Source organism: Carassius gibelio, chromosome B9 (genome assembly GCF_023724105.1).
Source record: "Carassius gibelio isolate Cgi1373 ecotype wild population from Czech Republic chromosome B9, carGib1.2-hapl.c, whole genome shotgun sequence".
In the NCBI taxonomy this organism is placed as follows: Eukaryota; Metazoa; Chordata; class Actinopteri; order Cypriniformes; family Cyprinidae; genus Carassius; species Carassius gibelio.
Genome location: NC_068404.1, coordinates 32,584,653 through 32,605,536, shown reverse-complemented (window position 1 = coordinate 32,605,536; position 20,884 = coordinate 32,584,653). Strand labels below are relative to the sequence as shown.

The 20,884-nt window shown below is 36.5% G+C and overlaps 1 protein-coding gene across 13 annotated transcripts in view; it reads right to left on the bottom strand.

The window, feature by feature from the left end:
* LOC127964937 (uncharacterized) overlaps positions 1–20,884 on the bottom strand; it is a 420,295-nt gene that overhangs the window by 87,655 nt on the left and 311,756 nt on the right. The window contains exon 2 of one of the 13 annotated variants that reach the window (XR_008155158.1): positions 1,808–2,078. The exons of 11 other annotated variants lie outside the window; for them this stretch is intronic. Coding sequence is in view for 1 of the 2 variants with exons in the window: in XM_052565502.1 (XP_052421462.1) it covers positions 9,708–10,571 (864 nt within the window). In the remaining variant the exon portion in view is untranslated. Of the gene's footprint in view, positions 1–1,807; positions 2,079–9,627; positions 10,572–20,884 lie in introns of those variants that run through there. One more of the 13 variants, XM_052565502.1, reaches the window with a different exon arrangement.

The following is a 20,884-nucleotide window of genomic DNA, read 5'->3' as shown; positions in this document are numbered from 1 at the left end:
CGTTATGTGAAGTGTTTCCGGTTCCGGTTTACCTTATTAATGCAGCCTAAAAAACCTTTAACGGATTTGGATATTAAAAGCATATTAGTATGTTATGTGTATGCCAGGTTAAAGAGAGAGGTCTTCAATCTAGATTTAAACTGCAAGAGTGTGTCTGCCTCCCGAACAATGTTAGGTAGGTTATTCCAGAGTTTAGGCGCCAAATAGGAAAAGGACCTGCCACCCGCAGTTGATTTTGATATTCTAGGTATTATCAAATTGCCTGAGTTTTGAGAACGTAGCGGACGTAGAGGAGTATAATGTAAAAAGGAGGTCATTCAAATACTGAGGTGCTAAACCGTTCAGGGCTTTATAAGTAATAAGCAATATTTAAAAATCTATAGGATGTTTGATAGGGAGCCAGTGCAGCGATGACAGGACCGGGCTAATATGGTCATACTTCCTGGTTCCTGTAAGAACTCTTGCTGCTGCATTGTGGACTAGCTGTAGTTTGTTTACTAAGCGTGCAGAACAACCACCCAATAAAGCATTACAACAATCTAACCTTGAAGTCATAAATGCATGGATTAACATTTCTGCATTTGACATTGAGAGGATAGGCCGTAATTTAGATATATTTTTGAGATGGAAAAATGCAGTTTTACAAACGCTAGAAACGTGGCTTTCTAAGGAAAGATTGCGATCAAATAGCACACCTAGCTTCCTAACTGATGACAAAGAATTGACAGAGCAACCATCAAGTCTTAGACCGTGTTCTAGGTTATTGCAAGCAGAGTTTTTAGGTCGTATAATTAACACTTCTGTTTTTTCTGAATTTAGCAGTAAGAAATTACTCGTCATCCAATTTTTTATATCGACTATGCATTCCATTAGTTTTTCAAATTGGTGTGTTTCACTGGGCCGCGAAGAATTATAGAGCTGAGTATCATCAGCATAACAGTGAAAGCTAACACCATGTTTCCTGATGATATCTCCCAAGGGTAACATATAAAGTGTGAAGAGTAGCGGCCCTAGTACTGAGCCTTGAGGTACTCCATACTGCACTTGTGATCGATATGATACATCTTCATTCACTGCTACGAACTGATGGCGGTCATATAAGTACGATTTAAACCATGCTAGTGCACTTCCACTGATGCCAACAAAGTGTTCAAGTCTATGCAAAAGAATGCTGTGGTCAATTGTGTCAAACGCAGCACTAAGATCCAATAAAACTAATAGAGAGATACACCCACGATCAGATGATAAGAGCAGATCATTTGTAACTCTAAGGAGAGCAGTCTCAGTACTATGATACGGCTAAATCCTGACTGGAAATCCTCACATATACCATTTTTCTCTAAGAAGGAACATAATTGTGAGGATACCACCTTTTCTAGTATCTTGGGCAGAAAAGGGAGATTCGAGATTGGTCTATAATTAACTAGTTCTTTGGGGTCAAGTTGTGGTTTTTTTATGAGAGGCTTAATAACAGCCAGTTTGAAAGTTTTGGGGACATATCCTAATGACAATGAGGAATTAATAATAGTCAAAAGAGGACCATTAACTTCTGGAAGCACCTCTCTTAGGAGCTTAGATGGTATAGGGTCTAACATACATGTTGTAGGTTTAGATGATTTAACATGTTTATACAATTCTTCCTCTCCTATAGTAGAGAATGAGTGGAACTGTTCCTCAGGGGGTCTATAGTGCACTGTCTGATGTGATACTGTAGCTGACGGCTGAATGGTTGCAATTTTATCTCTAATAGTATCGATTTTAGAAGTAAAGTAGTTCATAAAGTCATTACTGCTGTGGTGTTGGGAAATGTCAACACTTGTTGAGGCTTTATTTTTAATTAATTTAGCCACTGTATTGAATAAATACCTGGGGTTATGTTTGTTTTCTTCTAAAAGAGAAGAAAAGTAATCAGATCTAGCAGTTTTTAATGCTTTTCTGTAGGATATGTTACTTTCCCGCCAAGCAATACGAAATACCTCTAGTTTTGTTTTCCTCCAGCTGCGCTCCATTTTTCGGGCTGCTCTCTTTAGGGTGCGAGTATGCTCATTATACCATGGTGTCAAACTGTTTTCCTTAACCTTCCTTAAGCGTAAAGGAGCAACTGTATTTAAAGTGCTAGAAAAGAGAGAGTCCATAGTTTCTGTTACATCATCAAGTTGTTCTGAGGTTTTGGATATGCTAAGGAATTTGGATACATCAGGAAGATAACTTAAAAAAGCAGTCTTTTGCGGTAGAAGTGATGGTTCTTCGATACTTGTAACAAGAAGTAGAATTTACAATTTTGGCTATATGAAGTTTGCACAGAACTAAATAATGATCTGAGATATCATCACTTGGCTGAATAATTTCAACACTATCAACATCAATTCCATGTGACAGTATTAAATCTAGAGTATGATTTCGACAATGAGTAGGTCCTGAAACATGTTGTCTAACACCAATAGAGTTCAGAATGTCTATAAATGCTGATCCCAATGCATCTTTTTCATTATCGACATGGATATTAAAATCACCAACTATTAAAACTTTATCTGCAGCCAGAACTAATTCGGATGTAAAATCAGCAAACTCTTTAATAAAGTCTGTATGGTGGCCTGGTGGCCTGTGTACAGTAGCCAGTACAAACATAACAGGGGATTTATCATTAACATTTGTTTCTCTGGATAATGTTATATGTAGCACCATTACTTCAAACCAGTTATACTTGAAGCCTGCCCTCTGAGAAATCCTGAAAACGTTGTTATAAATTGAAGCAACACCTCCACCTTTGCCTTTTAGACGTGGCTCGTGTTTATAACAGTAATCTTGGGGGGTGGACTCATTTCAAATAATGTAATCATCAGGTTTTAGCCAGGTTTCTGTCAAACAGAGCACATCTATATTATGATCAGTTATCATATTATTTACAAAAAGTGTTTTCGTAGAAAGGGATCTGATATTCAATAAGCCAAGCTTTATCATTTGTTTATCCATATTGCATTTGTTTTTTATTTGTTGAACCTCAATTAAATTATTAACCTTAACTTGGTTTGGACGTTTTTTGTATTTTCTAGTTCGGGGAACAGACACAGTCTCTACAGTGTGATATCTAGGTGAAAGAGTCTCTATGTGCTGAGAATTAGCTGACCTCTTAAAGAGTTCATGATCATTTCTGTTCAACTTTATTTGTCAGTTGATAAATCCATCCACAATTCATAAAACACAATACATGCAACTTCCTGTCATTGAAATCATTTAAAAATCAAAGCGACAGGTTAGAAAAAAAAAGCGTCTGGCCCAAATATTCAGTTATCACTAATGAACTGTTTGACAAACACTTCTTGCTTCGAAGTACATATCCGAATTTAAAAAAATAAATAAATCACAAACAGTCCCCAGAGTCTCAATCTGAATCAACGGAGCCGCGAACATGCTCCGAAGTGCCGATCTGAATCAACCGAGTCGCGAACAGGCTCCGAAGTGGCGATCTGAATCAACCGAGTCGCGAACAGGCTCCGAAGTGGCGATCTGAATCAAGCGAGTCGCGAGTCGCGAACAGGCTCCGAAGTGCCGATCTGAATCAACCGAGTCGCGAACATGCTCCGGAAGTGCTGATCTGAATCAACCGAGTCGCGAACAGGCTCCGAAGTGGCGATCTGAATCAACCGAGTCGCGAACAGGCTCCGAAGTGGCGATCTGAATCAAGCGAGTCGCGAGTCGCGAACAGGCTCCGAAGTGCCGATCTGAATCAACCGAGTCGCGAACAGGCTCCGAAGTGCCGATCTGAATCAACCGAGTCGCGAGTCGCGAACAGGCTCCGAAGTGCCGATCTGAATCAACCGAGTCGCGAACAGGCTCCGAAGTGCCGATCTGAATCAACGGAGTCGCGAACATGCTCCGAAGTGCCGATCTGAATCAACCGAGTCGCGAACAGGCTCCGAAGTGCCGATCTGAAAACTTCGATCAAAGAATGTAAAAAATAACTCTATTTCTCTAATAACTCTACAACTCTATGAAAGACTCAGACCACGTATCTAAAAATAAATCGCTTTAGTAAAAGAGAAATAATAAGAGGAGTGAAGTTTCCTACCGTTCTGCTGTGTTTGGTCCTCACCGAAGCTCCGCGGCTCGTCTCCGCCCCTCACACGCACGTTTACAGCACTAAATTAATAATCTTTGCTAATTATTATACATCTACTTCATTGTCAGCTTCAGGTACTTCATGTATTATTGTTCAATGAACTGTTTGATACAAAAAAAGTTGTATTTAGTAATAATTCAAAATTATGAAAATAAAATATATAAAAAATAATGGTTTATATTTTAATATCCTTTAAAATATAATTTATTTCTGTGATGTGCAGCTGTATTTTCCGCATCATTCCTCCAGTCTTCAGTGTCACATGATCTTCAGAAATCAGTCTAATATGATGATTTATTATAAGAATTATTAATATTTGTGATGCCAAATATTATTTGGGAATCTGTGATACTTTTTTCCGGATTCTTCGATGTATACTTTTTTTTTTAAAGAACAGCGTTTATTCAAAATATAAATCTCTTCTAACAATACTAATCTTTGATTTCACTTCTTATCAATTTAATACATCCTAAAAGAGTTATAAACTTTTGAACTCTATTGTTTATTGTTAGAAAAGTCTTCTATTTTAAATAAATGCTCTTCTTTTTGACATTTCATTCATCAAAGAATCCTGAAAGAAGTATCACAGTTTCAGCAGCACAACTCTGATAATAAATCATCATATTATTCTGATTTGTGAGGATCATGTGACACTGAAGACTGGAGGAATGATGCTGAAAATCACAGAAATAAAATAGATTTTAATGTATATTAAAATAAAAAAGTTGTTTTACTTTTTCCTGTATTTGTGATCAAATAAATGCAGTTTTGATGAGTAAACTCCTGTAAAAACAACAACAACAACAACAACACATAAAAAATCATTCTGATCCCAAACTCTGACCGGTGTGTGTGTGTGTTTGTGTATAGCACTTATCCACTAATCCCCACAAGAATAAAGATGTTAAATATTCATCTGAGAAAACTATGTTGCATCATAATGAAAGGAAGTGTGACGTACACTTTCTGTAAACTGAGCCAAACATTTTCACTGATTTAGGGTAGAGTAAGATTATTTACAGTATTGCGCAAGTTAGTTCATACTTGGAAATAATTTTATATGCAATATTACCTTTTCTTTTCATTATCATCTTTAAGAGTTCATGATCATTTCTGTTCAACTTTATTTCTCAGTTGATAAATCCATCCACAATTCATAAAACAAAACACATGCAACTTCCTGTCATTGAAATCATTTAAAAATCAAAGCGACAGGTTAGAAAAAAAAGCCTCAGGCCCAAATATTCAGTTATCACTAATAAACTGTTTGACAAACACTTCTTGCTTCGAAGTACATATCTGAATTTAAAAAAATAAATAAATCACAAACATTCCCCAGAGTCTCAATATGAATCAACGGAGCCGCGAAAATGCTCCAAAGTGCCGATCTGAATCAACCGAGTCGCGAACATGCTCCGGAAGTGCCGATCTGAATCAACCGAGTCGCGAACAGGCTCCGAAGTGGCGATCTGAATCAAGCGAGTCGCGAGTCGCGAACAGGCTCCGAAGGTCCGATCTGAATCAACCGAGTCGCGAACAGGCTCCGAAGTGCCGATCTGAATCAACCGAGTCGCGAGTCGCGAACAGGCTCCGAAGTGCCGATCTGAATCAACCGAGTCGCGAACAGGCTCCGAAGTGCCGATCTGAATCAACGGAGTCGCGACCATGCTCCGAAGTGCCGATCTGAATCAACCGAGTCGCGAACAGGCTCCGAAGTGCCGATCTGAAAACTTCGATCAAAGAATGTAAAAAATAACTCTATTTCTCTAATAACTCTACAACTCTATGAAAGACTCAGACCACGTATCTAAAAATAAATCGCTTTAGTAAAATAGAAATAATAAGAGGAGTGAAGTTTCCTACCGTTCTGCTGTGTTTGGTCCTCACCGAAGCTCCGCGGCTCGTCTCCGCCCCTCACACGCGCGTTTACAGCACTAAATTAATAATCTTTGCTAATTATTATACATCTACTTCATTGTCAGCTTCAGGTACTTCATGTATTATTGTTCAATGAACTGTTTGATACAAAAAAAGTTGTATTTAGTAATAATTCAAAATTATGAAAATAAAATATATAAAAAATAATGGTTTATATTTTAATATCCTTTAAAATATAATTTATTTCTGTGATGTGCAGCTGTATTTTCAGCATCATTCCTCCAGTCTTCAGTGTCACATGATCTTCAGAAATCAGTCTAATATGATGATTTATTATAAGAATTATTAATATTTGTGATGCCAAATATTATTTTGGAATCTGTGATACTTTTTTCCGGATTCTTCGATGTATACTTTTTTTTTTTAAAGAACAGCGTTTATTCAAAATATAAATCTCTTCTAACAATACTAATCTTTGATTTCACTTCTTATCAATTTAATACATCCTAAAAGAGTTATAAACTTTTGAACTCTATTGTTTATTGTTAGAAAAGTCTTCTATTTTAAATAAATGCTCTTCTTTTTGACATTTCATTCATCAAAGAATCCTGAAAGAAGTATCACAGTTTCAGCAGCACAACTCTGATAATAAATCATCATATTATTCTGATTTGTGAGGATCATGTGACACTGAAGACTGGAGGAATGATGCTGAAAATCACAGAAATAAAATAGATTTTAATGTATATTAAAATAAAAAAGTTGTTTTACTTCATAATAATATTTCACTTTTTTCCTGTATTTGTGATCAAATAAATGCAGTTTTGATGAGTAAACTCCTGTAAAAACAACAACAACAACAACAACACATAAAAAATCATTCTGATCCCAAACTCTGACCGGTGTGTGTGTGTGTTTGTGTATAGCACTTATCCACTAATCCCCACAAGAATAAAGATGTTAAATATTCATCTGAGAAAACTATGTTGCATCATAATGAAAGGAAGTGTGACGTACACTTTCTGTAAACTGAGCCAAACATTTTCACTGATTTAGGGTAGAGTAAGATTATTTACAGTATTGCGCAAGTTAGTTCATACTTGGAAATAATTTTATATGCAATATTACCTTTTCTTTTCATTATCATCTTTAAGAGTTCATGATCATTTCTGTTCAACTTTATTTCTCAGTTGATAAATCCATCCACAATTCATAAAACAAAACACATGCAACTTCCTGTCATTGAAATCATTTAAAAATCAAAGCGACAGGTTAGAAAAAAAAGCCTCAGGCCCAAATATTCAGTTATCACTAATAAACTGTTTGACAAACACTTCTTGCTTCGAAGTACATATCTGAATTTAAAAAAATAAATAAATCACAAACATTCCCCAGAGTCTCAATATGAATCAACGGAGCCGCGAAAATGCTCCAAAGTGCCGATCTGAATCAACGGAGTCGCGAACATGCTCCGAAGTGGCGATCTGAATCAACCGAGTCGCGAACAGGCTCCGAAGTGCCGATCTGAATCAAGCGAGTCGCGAACAGGCTCCGAAGTGCCGATCTGAATCAACGGAGTCGCGAACATGCTCCGAAGTGCCGATCTGAATCAACCGAGTCGAGAGTCGCGAACAGGCTCCGAAGTGCCGATCTGAATCAACAGATTGTTTGTGTATAGCACTTACACACTAATCCCCACAAGAATAAAGATGTTAAATACTCATCTGAGAAAACTATGTTGCATCATAATGAAAGGATGAAGTTAGTTCATACTTGAATATAATTTTATATGCAATATTACCTTTTCTTTTCATTATCATCTTATCAATCAATCAATCAACTTTATTTATATAGTGCTTTAAACCAAATACATTGCGTCAAAGCACTGAGCAACATTCATTTGGAAAACAGTGTCTCAATAATGCAAAATGATAGTTAAAGGCAGTTCACCATTGAATTCAGTTATGTCATCTCTGTTCAGTTTAAATAGTGTCTGTGCATTTATTTGCAATCAAGTCAATGATATCGCTGTAGATAAAGTGACCCCAACTAAGCAAGCCAGAGGCGACAGCGGCAAGGAACCAAAACCCGATCGGTGACAGAATGGAGAAAAAAACCTTGGGAGAAACCAGGCTCAGTTGGGGGGCCAGTTCTCCTCTGACCAGACGAAACCAGGCTGCAGCAAAGTCAGATTGTGAAGAAGAATCATCTGTTTCCTGTGGTCTTGTCCTGGTGGTCCTCTGAGACAAGGTATTTACAGGGGATCTGTATATGGGGCTCTAGTTGTCCTGGTCTCCGCTGTCTTTCAGGGCAGTAGAGGTCCTTTCTAGGTGCTGATCCACCATCATGTCTGGATTCGTACTGGATCCGGGTGGCTGCAGTGACACTCTGGTCTGGATACAGACTGGATCTGGTGGCCACGGTGACCTCGGAACAAGAGAGAAACAGACAAATATTAGCGTAGATGCCATTCTTCTAATGATGTAGAAGGTACACGTTATGTGAAGTGTTTCCGGTTCCGGTTTACCTTATTAATGCAGCCTAAAAAACCTTTAACGGATTTGGATATTAAAAGCATATTAGTATGTTATGTGTATGCCAGGTTAAAGAGATGGGTCTTCAATCTAGATTTAAACTGCAAGAGTGTGTCTGCCTCCCGAACAATGTTAGGTAGGTTATTCCAGAGTTTAGGCGCCAAATAGGAAAAGGACCTGCCACCCGCAGTTGATTTTGATATTCTAGGTATTATCAAATTGCCTGAGTTTTGAGAACGTAGCGGACGTAGAGGAGTATAATGTAAAAAGGAGGTCATTCAAATACTGAGGTGCTAAACCGTTCAGGGCTTTATAAGTAATAAGCAATATTTAAAAATCTATAGGATGTTTGATAGGGAGCCAGTGCAGCGATGACAGGACCGGGCTAATATGGTCATACTTCCTGGTTCCTGTAAGAACTCTTGCTGCTACATTGTGGACTAGCTGTAGTTTGTTTACTAAGCGTGCAGAACAACCACCCAATAAAGCATTACAACAATCTAACCTTGAAGTCATAAATGCATGGATTAACATTTCTGCATTTGACATTGAGAGGATAGGCCGTAATTTAGATATATTTTTGAGATGGAAAAATGCAGTTTTACAAACGCTAGAAACGTGGCTTTCTAAGGAAAGATTGCGATCAAATAGCACACCTAGGTTCCTAACTGATGACAAAGAATTGACAGAGCAACCATCAAGTCTTAGACCGTGTTCTAGGTTATTGCAAGCAGAGTTTTTAGGTCGTATAATTAACACTTCTGTTTTTTCTGAATTTAGCAGTAAGAAATTACTCGTCATCCAATTTTTTATATCGACTATGCATTCCATTAGTTTTTCAAATTGGTGTGTTTCACTGGGCCGCGAAGAATTATAGAGCTGAGTATCATCAGCATAACAGTGAAAGCTAACACCATGTTTCCTGATGATATCTCCCAAGGGTAACATATAAAGTGTGAAGAGTAGCGGCCCTAGTACTGAGCCTTGAGGTACTCCATACTGCACTTGTGATCGATATGATACATCTTCATTCACTGCTACGAACTGATGGCGGTCATATAAGTACGATTTAAACCATGCTAGTGCACTTCCACTGATGCCAACAAAGTGTTCAAGTCTATGCAAAAGAATGCTGTGGTCAATTGTGTCAAACGCAGCACTAAGATCCAATAAAACTAATAGAGAGATACACCCACGATCAGATGATAAGAGCAGATCATTTGTAACTCTAAGGAGAGCAGTCTCAGTACTATGATACGGCTAAATCCTGACTGGAAATCCTCACATATACCATTTTTCTCTAAGAAGGAACATAATTGTGAGGATACCACCTTTTCTAGTATCTTGGGCAGAAAAGGGAGATTCGAGATTGGTCTATAATTAACTAGTTCTTTGGGGTCAAGTTGTGTTTTTTTTATGAGAGGCTTAATAACAGCCAGTTTGAAAGTTTTGGGGACATATCCTAATGACAATGAGGAATTAATAATAGTCAAAAGAGGACCATTAACTTCTGGAAGCACCTCTTTTAGGAGCTTAGATGGTATAGGGTCTAACATACATGTTGTAGGTTTAGATGATTTAACAAGTTTATACAATTCTTCCTCTCCTATAGTAGAGAATGAGTGGAACTGTTCCTCAGGGGGTCTATAGTGCACTGTCTGATGTGATACTGTAGCTGACGGCTGAATGGTTGCAATTTTATCTCTAATAGTATCGATTTTAGAAGTAAAGTAGTTCATAAAGTCATTACTGCTGTGGTGTTGGGAAATGTCAACACTTGTTGAGGCTTTATTTTTAATTAATTTAGCCACTGTATTGAATAAATACCTGGGGTTATGTTTGTTTTCTTCTAAAAGAGAAGAAAAGTAATCAGATCTAGCAGTTTTTAATGCTTTTCTGTAGGATATGTTACTTTCCCGCCAAGCAATACGAAATACCTCTAGTTTTGTTTTCCTCCAGCTGCGCTCCATTTTTCGGGCTGCTCTCTTTAGGGTGCGAGTATGCTCATTATACCATGGTGTCAAACTGTTTTCCTTAACCTTCCTTAAGTGTAAAGGAGCAACTGTATTTAAAGTGCTAGAAAAGAGAGAGTCCATAGTTTCTGTTACATCATCAAGTTGTTCTGAGGTTTTGGATATGCTAAGGAATTTGGATACATCAGGAAGATAACTTAAAAAAGCAGTCTTTTGCGGTAGAAGTGATGGTTCTTCGATACTTGTAACAAGAAGTAGAATTTACAATTTTGGCTATATGAAGTTTGCACAGAACTAAATAATGATCTGAGATATCATCACTTGGCTGAATAATTTCAACACTATCAACATCAATTCCATGTGACAGTATTAAATCTAGAGTATGATTTCGACAATGAGTAGGTCCTGAAACATGTTGTCTAACACCAATAGAGTTCAGAATGTCTATAAATGCTGATCCCAATGCATCTTTTTCATTATCGACATGGATATTAAAATCACCAACTATTAAAACTTTATCTGCAGCCAGAACTAATTCGGATGTAAAATCAGCAAACTCTTTAATAAAGTCTGTATGGTGGCCTGGTGGCCTGTGTACAGTAGCCAGTACAAACATAACAGGGGATTTATCATTAACATTTGTTTCTCTGGATAATGTTATATGTAGCACCATTACTTCAAACCAGTTATACTTGAAGCCTGCCCTCTGAGAAATCCTGAAAACGTTGTTATAAATTGAAGCAACACCTCCACCTTTGCCTTTTAGACGTGGCTCGTGTTTATAACAGTAATCTTGGGGGGTGGACTCATTTCAAATAATGTAATCATCAGGTTTTAGCCAGGTTTCTGTCAAACAGAGCACATCTATATTATGATCAGTTATCATATTATTTACAAAAAGTGTTTTCGTAGAAAGGGATCTGATATTCAATAAGCCAAGCTTTATCATTTGTTTATCCATATTGCATTTGTTTTTTATTTGTTGAACCTCAATTAAATTATTAACCTTAACTTGGTTTGGACGTTTTTTGTATTTTCTAGTTCGGGGAACAGACACAGTCTCTACAGTGTGATATCTAGGTGAAAGAGTCTCTATGTGCTGAGAATTAGCTGACCTCTTAAAGAGTTCATGATCATTTCTGTTCAACTTTATTTCTCAGTTGATAAATCCATCCACAATTCATAAAACACAATACATGCAACTTCCTTTCATTGAAATCATTTAAAAAACAAAGCGACAGGTTAGAAAAAAAAAGCGTCTGGCCCAAATATTCAGTTATCACTAATGAACTGTTTGACAAACACTTCTTGCTTCGAAGTACATATCCGAATTTAAAAAAATAAATAAATCACAAACATTCCCCAGAGTCTCAATCTGAATCAACGGAGCCGCGAACATGCTCCAAAGTGCCGATCTGAATCAACCGAGTCGCGAACATGCTCCGGAAGTTCCGATCTGAATCAACCGAGTCGCGAACAGGCTCCGAAGTGGCGATCTGAATCAAGCGAGTCGCGAGTCGCGAACAGGCTCCGAAGTGCCGATCTGAATCAACCGAGTCGCGAACAGGCTCCGAAGTGCCGATCTGAATCAACCGAGTCGCGAGTCGCGAACAGGCTCCGAAGTGCCGATCTGAATCAACGGAGTCGCGACCATGCTCCGAAGTGCCGATCTGAATCAACCGAGTCGCGAACAGGCTCCGAAGTGCCGATCTGAAAACTTCGATCAAAGAATGTAAAAAATAACTCTATTTCTCTAATAACTCTACAACTCTATGAAAGACTCAGACCACGTATCTAAAAATAAATCGCTTTAGTAAAAGAGAAATAATAAGAGGAGTGAAGTTTCCTACCGTTCTGCTGTGTTTGGTCCCCACCGAAGCTCCGCGGCTCGTCTCCGCCCCTCACACGCGCGTTTACAGCACTAAATCAATAATCTTTGCTAATTATTATACATCTACTTCATTGTCAGCTTCAGGTACTTCATGTATTATTGTTCAATGAACTGTTTGATACAAAAAAAGTTGTATTTAGTAATAATTCAAAATTATGAAAATAAAATATATAAAAAATAATGGTTTATATTTTAATATCCTTTAAAATATAATTTATTTCTGTGATGTGCAGCTGTATTTTCAGCATCATTCCTCCAGTCTTCAGTGTCACATGATCTTCAGAAATCAGTCTAATATGATGATTTATTATAAGAATTATTAATATTTGTGATGCCAAATATTATTTGGGAATATGTGATACTTTTTTCCGGATTCTTCGATGTATACTTTTTTTTTTAAAGAACAGCGTTTATTCAAAATATAAATCTCTTCTAACAATACTAATCTTTGATTTCACTTCTTATCAATTTAATACATCCTAAAAGAGTTATAAACTTTTGAACTCTATTGTTTATTGTTAGAAAAGTCTTCTATTTTAAATAAATGCTCTTCTTTTTGACATTTCATTCATCAAAGAATCCTGAAAGAAGTATCACAGTTTCAGCAGCACAACTCAGATAATAAATCATCATATTATTCTGATTTGTGAGGATCATGTGACACTGAAGACTGGAGGAATGATGCTGAAAATCACAGAAATAAAATAGATTTTAATGTATATTAAAATAAAAAAGTTGTTTTACTTCATAATAATATTTCACTTTTTTTCCTGTATTTGTGATCAAATAAATGCAGTTTTGATGAGTAAACTCCTGTAAAAACAACAACAACAACAACAACACATAAAAAATCATTCTGATCCCAAACTCTGACCGGTATGTGTGTGTGTTTGTGTATAGCACTTATACACTAATCCCCACAAGAATAAAGATGTTAAATATTCATCTGAGAAAACTATGTTGCATCATAATGAAAGGAAGTGTGACGTACACTTTCTGTAAACTGAGCCAAACATTTTCACTGATTTAGGGTAGAGTAAGATTATTTACAGTATTGCGCAAGTTAGTTCATACTTGGAAATAATTTTATATGCAATATTACCTTTTCTTTTCATTATCATTTTTAAGAGTTCATGATCATTTCTGTTCAACTTTATTTCTCAGTTGATAAATCCATCCACAATTCATAAAACAAAACACATGCAACTTCCTGTCATTGAAATCATTTAAAAATCAAAGCGACAGGTTAGAAAAAAAAGCCTCAGGCCCAAATATTCAGTTATCACTAATAAACTGTTTGACAAACACTTCTTGCTTCGAAGTACATATCTGAATTTAAAAAAATAAATAAATCACAAACATTCCCCAGAGTCTCAATATGAATCAACGGAGCCGCGAAAATGCTCCAAAGTGCCGATCTGAATCAACCGAGTCGCGAACATGCTCCGGAAGTGCCGATCTGAATCAACCGAGTCGCGAACAGGCTCCGAAGTGGCGATCTGAATCAAGCGAGTCGCGAACAGGCTCCGAAGTGGCGATCTGAATCAAGCGAGTCGCGAACAGGCTCCGAAGTGGCGATCTGAATCAAGCGAGTCGCGAACAGGCTCCGAAGTGCGGGGGTTCGGCCAAGATGGCGACTGTGTAACATCCATGTGCTGAAGCTCTGCACTTATTTTATAGTTGACACATGTAGAAGGGAACATAATAATAATTTATTTGCTGATAAGTACATGTTTTTTTGTTCTTTCGTCTTTCTAACTTTTTACTAACCTTTAACGAATAGGATGGAAGAAGATAAGCCTGTTCGAAGTGCCATGCATTCTTACGCGAGAAAATCTCTTGATGCCGCCTTCAAAGGGAATGACGCTGTGAATGCCTCTGGATCGAAAATCCCATTACCTGAAACTCCTAAACCGCCTTCCAAAAAATCAAAAATGGTTGACAGAGTGGCGTCGGACAATCAGACGGTCTCCAATTTACACCTGATGGAAGTTTTGGAGCGAGTAGAAAAAATGCAATTGGAATTTCTGAATCGCATGCAGTCCCTTGAGGTAACAGTGAAAGACAATACGAATTCATTAAACAGTGTGACTGAGGCGCTTGAGTTTATGAGTAATCAAGTAGAAGAGGTAACAAGCAAGGTGAGCTCATTACAGAGCAGGGTGGAATCACTCGAAAAGGAGAACTGTGTGCTACGGGAGAAATACGACGAACTGGATGCTTACAAAAGGAGGTGGAATCTACGAGTGTCCGGTATTCAGGAGCAGCGAGGAGAAGATGTTCGAAAGATTCTAATCGACTTATTCGGTAAAGTTTCTCCTGGGATAGCAGACCAGCTCATCTACACGCTTGATGTGGCCCACAGACTGGGTCCTCGATCTGAGGGAGCGCGCTCGAGCCGCCGCATCATTGTACAGTTTCTTTCACGGAACGTCCGAGATCAGATTTGGAGGGATGCCCGAACCGCTGCCATCCTTAAAGATCGGAAAATCAGGATTTTTGAAGACTTGACACAAAGCACCAAAGACGCCAGGAACAAGCTTTGGCCTCTTGTCGAACGAGCGAGAAAGGAAGGGAAGAGGGCAGGCTTCAGAGGGCCGTTTGCATATGTGGACGGTAAAAGGATTTCTGCCAAAGATCAGTTCGGCTGAATGATGCTGTGGCGTCCTCATCGAAGAATCAAGGCAGCAGATGACTCTCTTGATACCCATGATTAAGCACGAACTGCTCCAGGTTTTTTTTTTTCATTTATTTAATTATTTATTATTTTTTTTCTCTCCATTCTCTTTAAACGGGATAGACAGACTGTAGTTTTCGGCTAATTGGAGTCTGGAGCTAGAAAATGTAAAGGTACCATTATTTTTAAAATCTTCACGTGCTGGATCTTCAGTTCATATTTTTATTTTGGGTTTTAATCGTTTAGAACATTTTTCATAAACACGGAATATTTACTTTTGGAACCATCCTTAGCTGTCAATAAGAATGAGCGCTCGTTTTGAACAAAATTTAAAGTCATTATGACTGAAAGAACGAAAGTGAGAAAGAACTGCAATTAAGGAAAAAAGAAAACAAAACAGACTTTTACTCATGCCCTTATACTTAGCCTATGTTGCAGAGTCAGGCGAATTATCGCATTTTTTGTCTTATTCTAGTGAAGTTCCTTCTGTTCTAATTGATATCTTGTTCTATACCTAGTTCTTTAGGTTTTATATTTTTGTTTATTTTTTATGTCTTTGTCTTTGTTTTCTTTAAATGCCAGAGGTTTAAAAAATAATGTTAAAAGAAAGGCCTTATTTTTGTTTTCTAAGAGGCACAAAGTAGATTTCTGTTTTTTCCAGGAAAGTCACTCTACAGCTAAAGACTCCAAATTCTGGAGGGCACAGTGGGGCAATGAAATATGGTTGTCACACGGGTCAGAATATTCTGCTGGAGTAGGGATTATGAAGTATAATTTTAATGGTCGTATTCTGGAAAACAGTATTGATCCTTCAGGTCACTTCCTGCTAATAGTAGTAGTTATTAATCAGTTTATAGTAATTATTATCAACATCTATGGATACAACTCTGTTGGGGAAAACTGCACTTTCTTAAACACGCTAGATCATAAACTTTCATCTGCATTAGGAAAATATCCTTCTGCCTTTCTGATTTTAGGTGGTGACTTTAACATAGTAATGAATAACATTCTAGATCGACACCCTCCAAGGAAAGCAGCTTCTCCAAACTCAAATCTTACAGCGTTTATGGATAAATATGATTTAGTTGACATATGGAGAGAAATGTACCCGGATGTAATACAGTACACCTGGTGTAACAAAGACCGTTCGAGGCAGTCTAGAATCGATTATTGGTTGATCTCTAAAACACTAGTGAATAATAATATCTCTGTTAATATTAGTAACAGTCCACTGACTGACCATAATGCCATTTATATTTCAATTAATTTATCACAAAATACTACAATTAATACTTCTAAAGCGTCACTTTGGAAACTTAACAATTCTCTTCTTAAATTTGAAAAGGTTAAAGAGCAGATTGTTGAGTTAATCCAAACTTACTGGGAAAGAGCTGAATTAGAAAAATCTTATGGACGGAATTGGGAGCTTCTTAAATATGAATTAGGGAAATTCTTAAGAAAATTTGGAAGTAATATAGCAAAACAAAACAGATTAATTGAAGATGAAGTTCTTTCACAGCTTTCTTCTTTATCAGTTGGGGAACCATTGACAGAGACTCAAAACACTGAATACTCTAATCTACAGAATAAATTAGATGACCTGTACAGATCCAAAGCTAAGGGAGCATATGTTAGATCCAGGAAAAAATGGCTGGAAGAAGGAGAACAGAACTCAGCCTATTTCTTTAGGTTGGAAAGATCCAATGCTATGAATGTCTCTATAGATCGTCTCCAAACAAATGATAGAGTTCTTGATAATCCTAAAGAAATAGCTACTTATTGTTCCAAATTCTATAATAACTTATATACATCAAGATATTGTGATAATTCAGCCAAATTGTTTTTTGATTCTGTCAATCAAATTAAAGTTATTTCATTAGACGAAAAAGAAGCTTGTGATGGTGATATAGCTCAATCAGAAATTGAACAGGCAATTAAGAATTTAAAAAATAATAAAAGTCCAGGCAGTGATGGTCTAACCGCTGAACTATATAAGATGTTTGTTAAAAATGTATCCCCTTTCTTATTAAAAGTGTTCGAAGAAAGTCTTGAATTGGAAGCACTTCCACCAACCATGACACAAGGAGTCATCACCCTGATACCCAAACCCAACAAAGATAAAGAGTGTCTAGAAAACTGGCGGCCAATCACCCTCTTAAATAATGATTACAAAATTTTAGCTTCAGTTTTAGCAATAAGAATTAGAGACGTCCTTAACTCTATTATCGATGAATCACAATCAGGTTTTATGGAGAAACGTCATATTACAAATAACATAAGATTAATCTTAGATCTTCTAGATTACGAGAATCTCATTCCTAATAACAGTTTCATGCTTTTCTTAGACTTCTACAAAGCCTTTGATTCGCTTGAGCACAAGTTCATATTTCAAGCTCTTGACAAATTTGGGTTTGGAGATCATTTCTGCAAAGCCATCAGGACATTATACAGAAATAATAATAGTGTTATTAAGTTAAAATTTGGAACCTCACCAAGATTCAATTTGTCACGTGGAGTAAGACAAGGCTGTCCTATATCTCCATATTTATTCTTACTTGCCTCTCAGTTTTTAGCTCTGCATATCTCTACTAATAATTTGCGAGGTATCACAATTGACGATAGGCAAATTATTATTAGCCAGCTGGCTGATGACACTACTTTATTTCTGAATGACGCCTCTCAGATACCTTTAGCTCTAAAATTGATTGAGTCCTTTTCCAGAGCTTCAGGTCTCTGCTTAAATATCAACAAGTGTGAGTTAATGTCAATCAAACGCTGTGATCTTCCATTTATTTGTAACATTCCTGTGAAAGATCAAGTTACATACTTAGGAATTTTAATTAATAAAGACCAAAAAACAAGATGTAAAATAAATTTCGACCCTTTAATAGTGAAAACCCAAAGAAAACTCAACTCGTGGCTGCAGAGAGATTTGTCAATAAGAGGAAGAATTTTACTCTCTAAAGCCGAAGGATTGTCTCGACTGACTTATGCTGCTCTTTCCTTGGAGGTTGATAAAGGAACATTGAAAAAAATTGATAGCATGTTAAACAATTTTGTTTGGAAAAATAAAACTCACTATATTAAGAAATCTGTAATAATGAACCAAACTAAATGGGGGGGACTGGATTTTGTAGATTTTACTACCCTAAATAATACTTTTAAAATTAATTGGCTCAAGAATTTTCTTAAAAATCCCCGCTCACTTTGGAATATTATCCCTTTTTATATTTTCTCTAAAGTTGGTGGCCTGAATTTCCTTTTACTTTGTAATTATAATGTTTTAAAAATCCCTATCAAACTTTCTAATTTCCATAAGCAGATGCTCTTGGCCTGGTCCTTAATATACAAACATAACTTTTCTCCGCACAGATATTATTTATGGAACAATAAGGATATTCTTTACAAGAATAAATCACTTTTCTTTGACAACTGGTTTGAAAACAGTCTTCTTTTAGTTGGACAGCTTTTTAATTCACAAGGCAGACTTTACAATTACTCAGATTTCTCACAGAAATATAATATTCCTGTATCTGCGTATGAATATGCTGTTGTTTTCAATGCCGTTCCCTCTGGTGTGTCTTTTCTGTTCCAAGGTACTACTTTTCCATGGCCATGTACTTACACTCTGAATTTAACTGACACAATGATCGGAAATGTTTGCTTTTCTGCAGATCAACAAAAGAATAACTATAAAATTAGAGCTCTTTTTCAGAGAGAGATAATAACAATTCCTTACATAATACCTTATTGGAATGGCATTGTGGAGAATATACCTTGGGAGAAAGTATGGACCTTGCCTCATAGATATCTGCTTACCAATAAAGTAAAAGAAATAACATTTAAGTTAATTCACAAATGTTACCCAACTAAAGCCTTTCTTAGGAAATATAAGTCAGACATTGACGTGAGTTGCTGTTTTTGTCATTCTCCTGAAGAAGACTTTATTCATTTATTTTGGCAATGCTCCTACACTGAAAAATTTTGGTCAGACTTTTTGGCATTTATTCAGTGTAATTTTGTAAGTGACTTCTCTTTTTGCTTTCATGATGCTTTCTTTGGATTGTTTGACTACTCAAAAGAGAATACTGGAAAATATTACATAATTAATTTGTGTTTCCTGTTAGCTAAATTTCACATTCATAAACAAAAGTTTACTGGCTCTAAACCTCTTTTTTCTTTATTCAAATTGGACTTAGACAAGTATGTGGAAACTATCCGAAGTTCTGTTAATTTGAAAGCTATGAAAACAGTCTCTTTATATTCGTCCTTTGTGTCCTCTTAAGATGTAGTTTTATTACCTCGTTTCTCTTGTTGTTACCCTGGCATAACAAACAAATCTGTGTGTATTTTTGTCTTTATTATTTTAAGTGTACTGTATGTTTGTATTGTTTAATAAAAAAAAAAAAAAAAAAAAAAAAAAAAAAAAAAGGCTCCGAAGTGGCGATCTGAATCAAGCGAGTCGCGAGTCGCGAACAAGCTCCGAAGTGCCGATCTGAATCAACCGAGTCGCGAACAGGCTCCGAAGTGCCGATCTGAATCAACCGAGTCGCGAGTCGCGAACAGGCTCCGAAGTGCCGATCTGAATCAACCGAGTCGCGAACAGGCTCCGAAGTGCCGATCTGAATCAACGGAGTCGCGACCATGCTCCGAAGTGCCGATCTGAATCAACCGAGTCGCGAACAGGCTCCGAAGTGCCGATCTGAAAACTTCGATCAAAGAATGTAAAAAATAACTCTATTTCTCTAATAACTCTACAACTCTATGAAAGACTCAGACCACGTATCTAAAAATAAATCGCTTTAGTAAAAGAGAAATAATAAGAGGAGTGAAGTTTCCTACCGTTCTGCTGTGTTTGGTCCTCACCGAAGCTCCGCGGCTCGTCTCCGCCCCTCACACGCGCGTTTACAGCACTAAATTAATAATCTTTGCTAATTATTATACATCTACTTCATTGTCAGCTTCAGGTACTTCATGTATTATTGTTCAATGAACTGTTTGATACAAAAAAAGTTGTATTTAGTAATAATTCAAAATTATGAAAATAAAATATATAAAAAATAATGGTTTATATTTTAATATCCTTTAAAATATAATTTATTTCTGTGATGTGCAGCTGTATTTTCAGCATCATTCCTCCAGTCTTCAGTGTCACATGATCTTCAGAAATCAGTCTAATATGATGATTTATTATAAGAATTATTAATATTTGTGATGCCAAATATTATTTTGGAATCTGTGATACTTTTTTCCGGATTCTTCGATGTATACTTTTTTTTTAAAGAACAGCATTTATTCAAAATATAAATCTCTTCTAACAATACTAATCTTTGATTTCACTTCTTATCAATTTAATACATCCTAAAAGAGTTATAAACTTTTGAACTCTATTGTTTATTGTTAGAAAAGTCTTCTATTTTAAATAAATGCTCTTCTTTTTGACATTTCATTCATCAAAGAATCCTGAAAGAAGTATCACAGTTTCAGCAGCACAACTCTGATAATAAATCATCATATTATTCTGATTTGTGAGGATCATGTGACACTGAAGACTGGAGGAATGATGCTGAAAATCACAGAAATAAAATAGATTTTAATGTATATTAAAATAAAAAAGTTGTTTTACTTCATAATAATATTTCACTTTTTTTCCTGTATTTGTGATCAAATAAATGCAGTTTTGATGAGTAAACTCCTGTAAAAACAACAACAACAACAACAACACATAAAAAATCATTCTGATCCCAAACTCTGACCGGTGTGTGTGTGTGTTTGTGTATAGCACTTATCCACTAATCCCCACAAGAATAA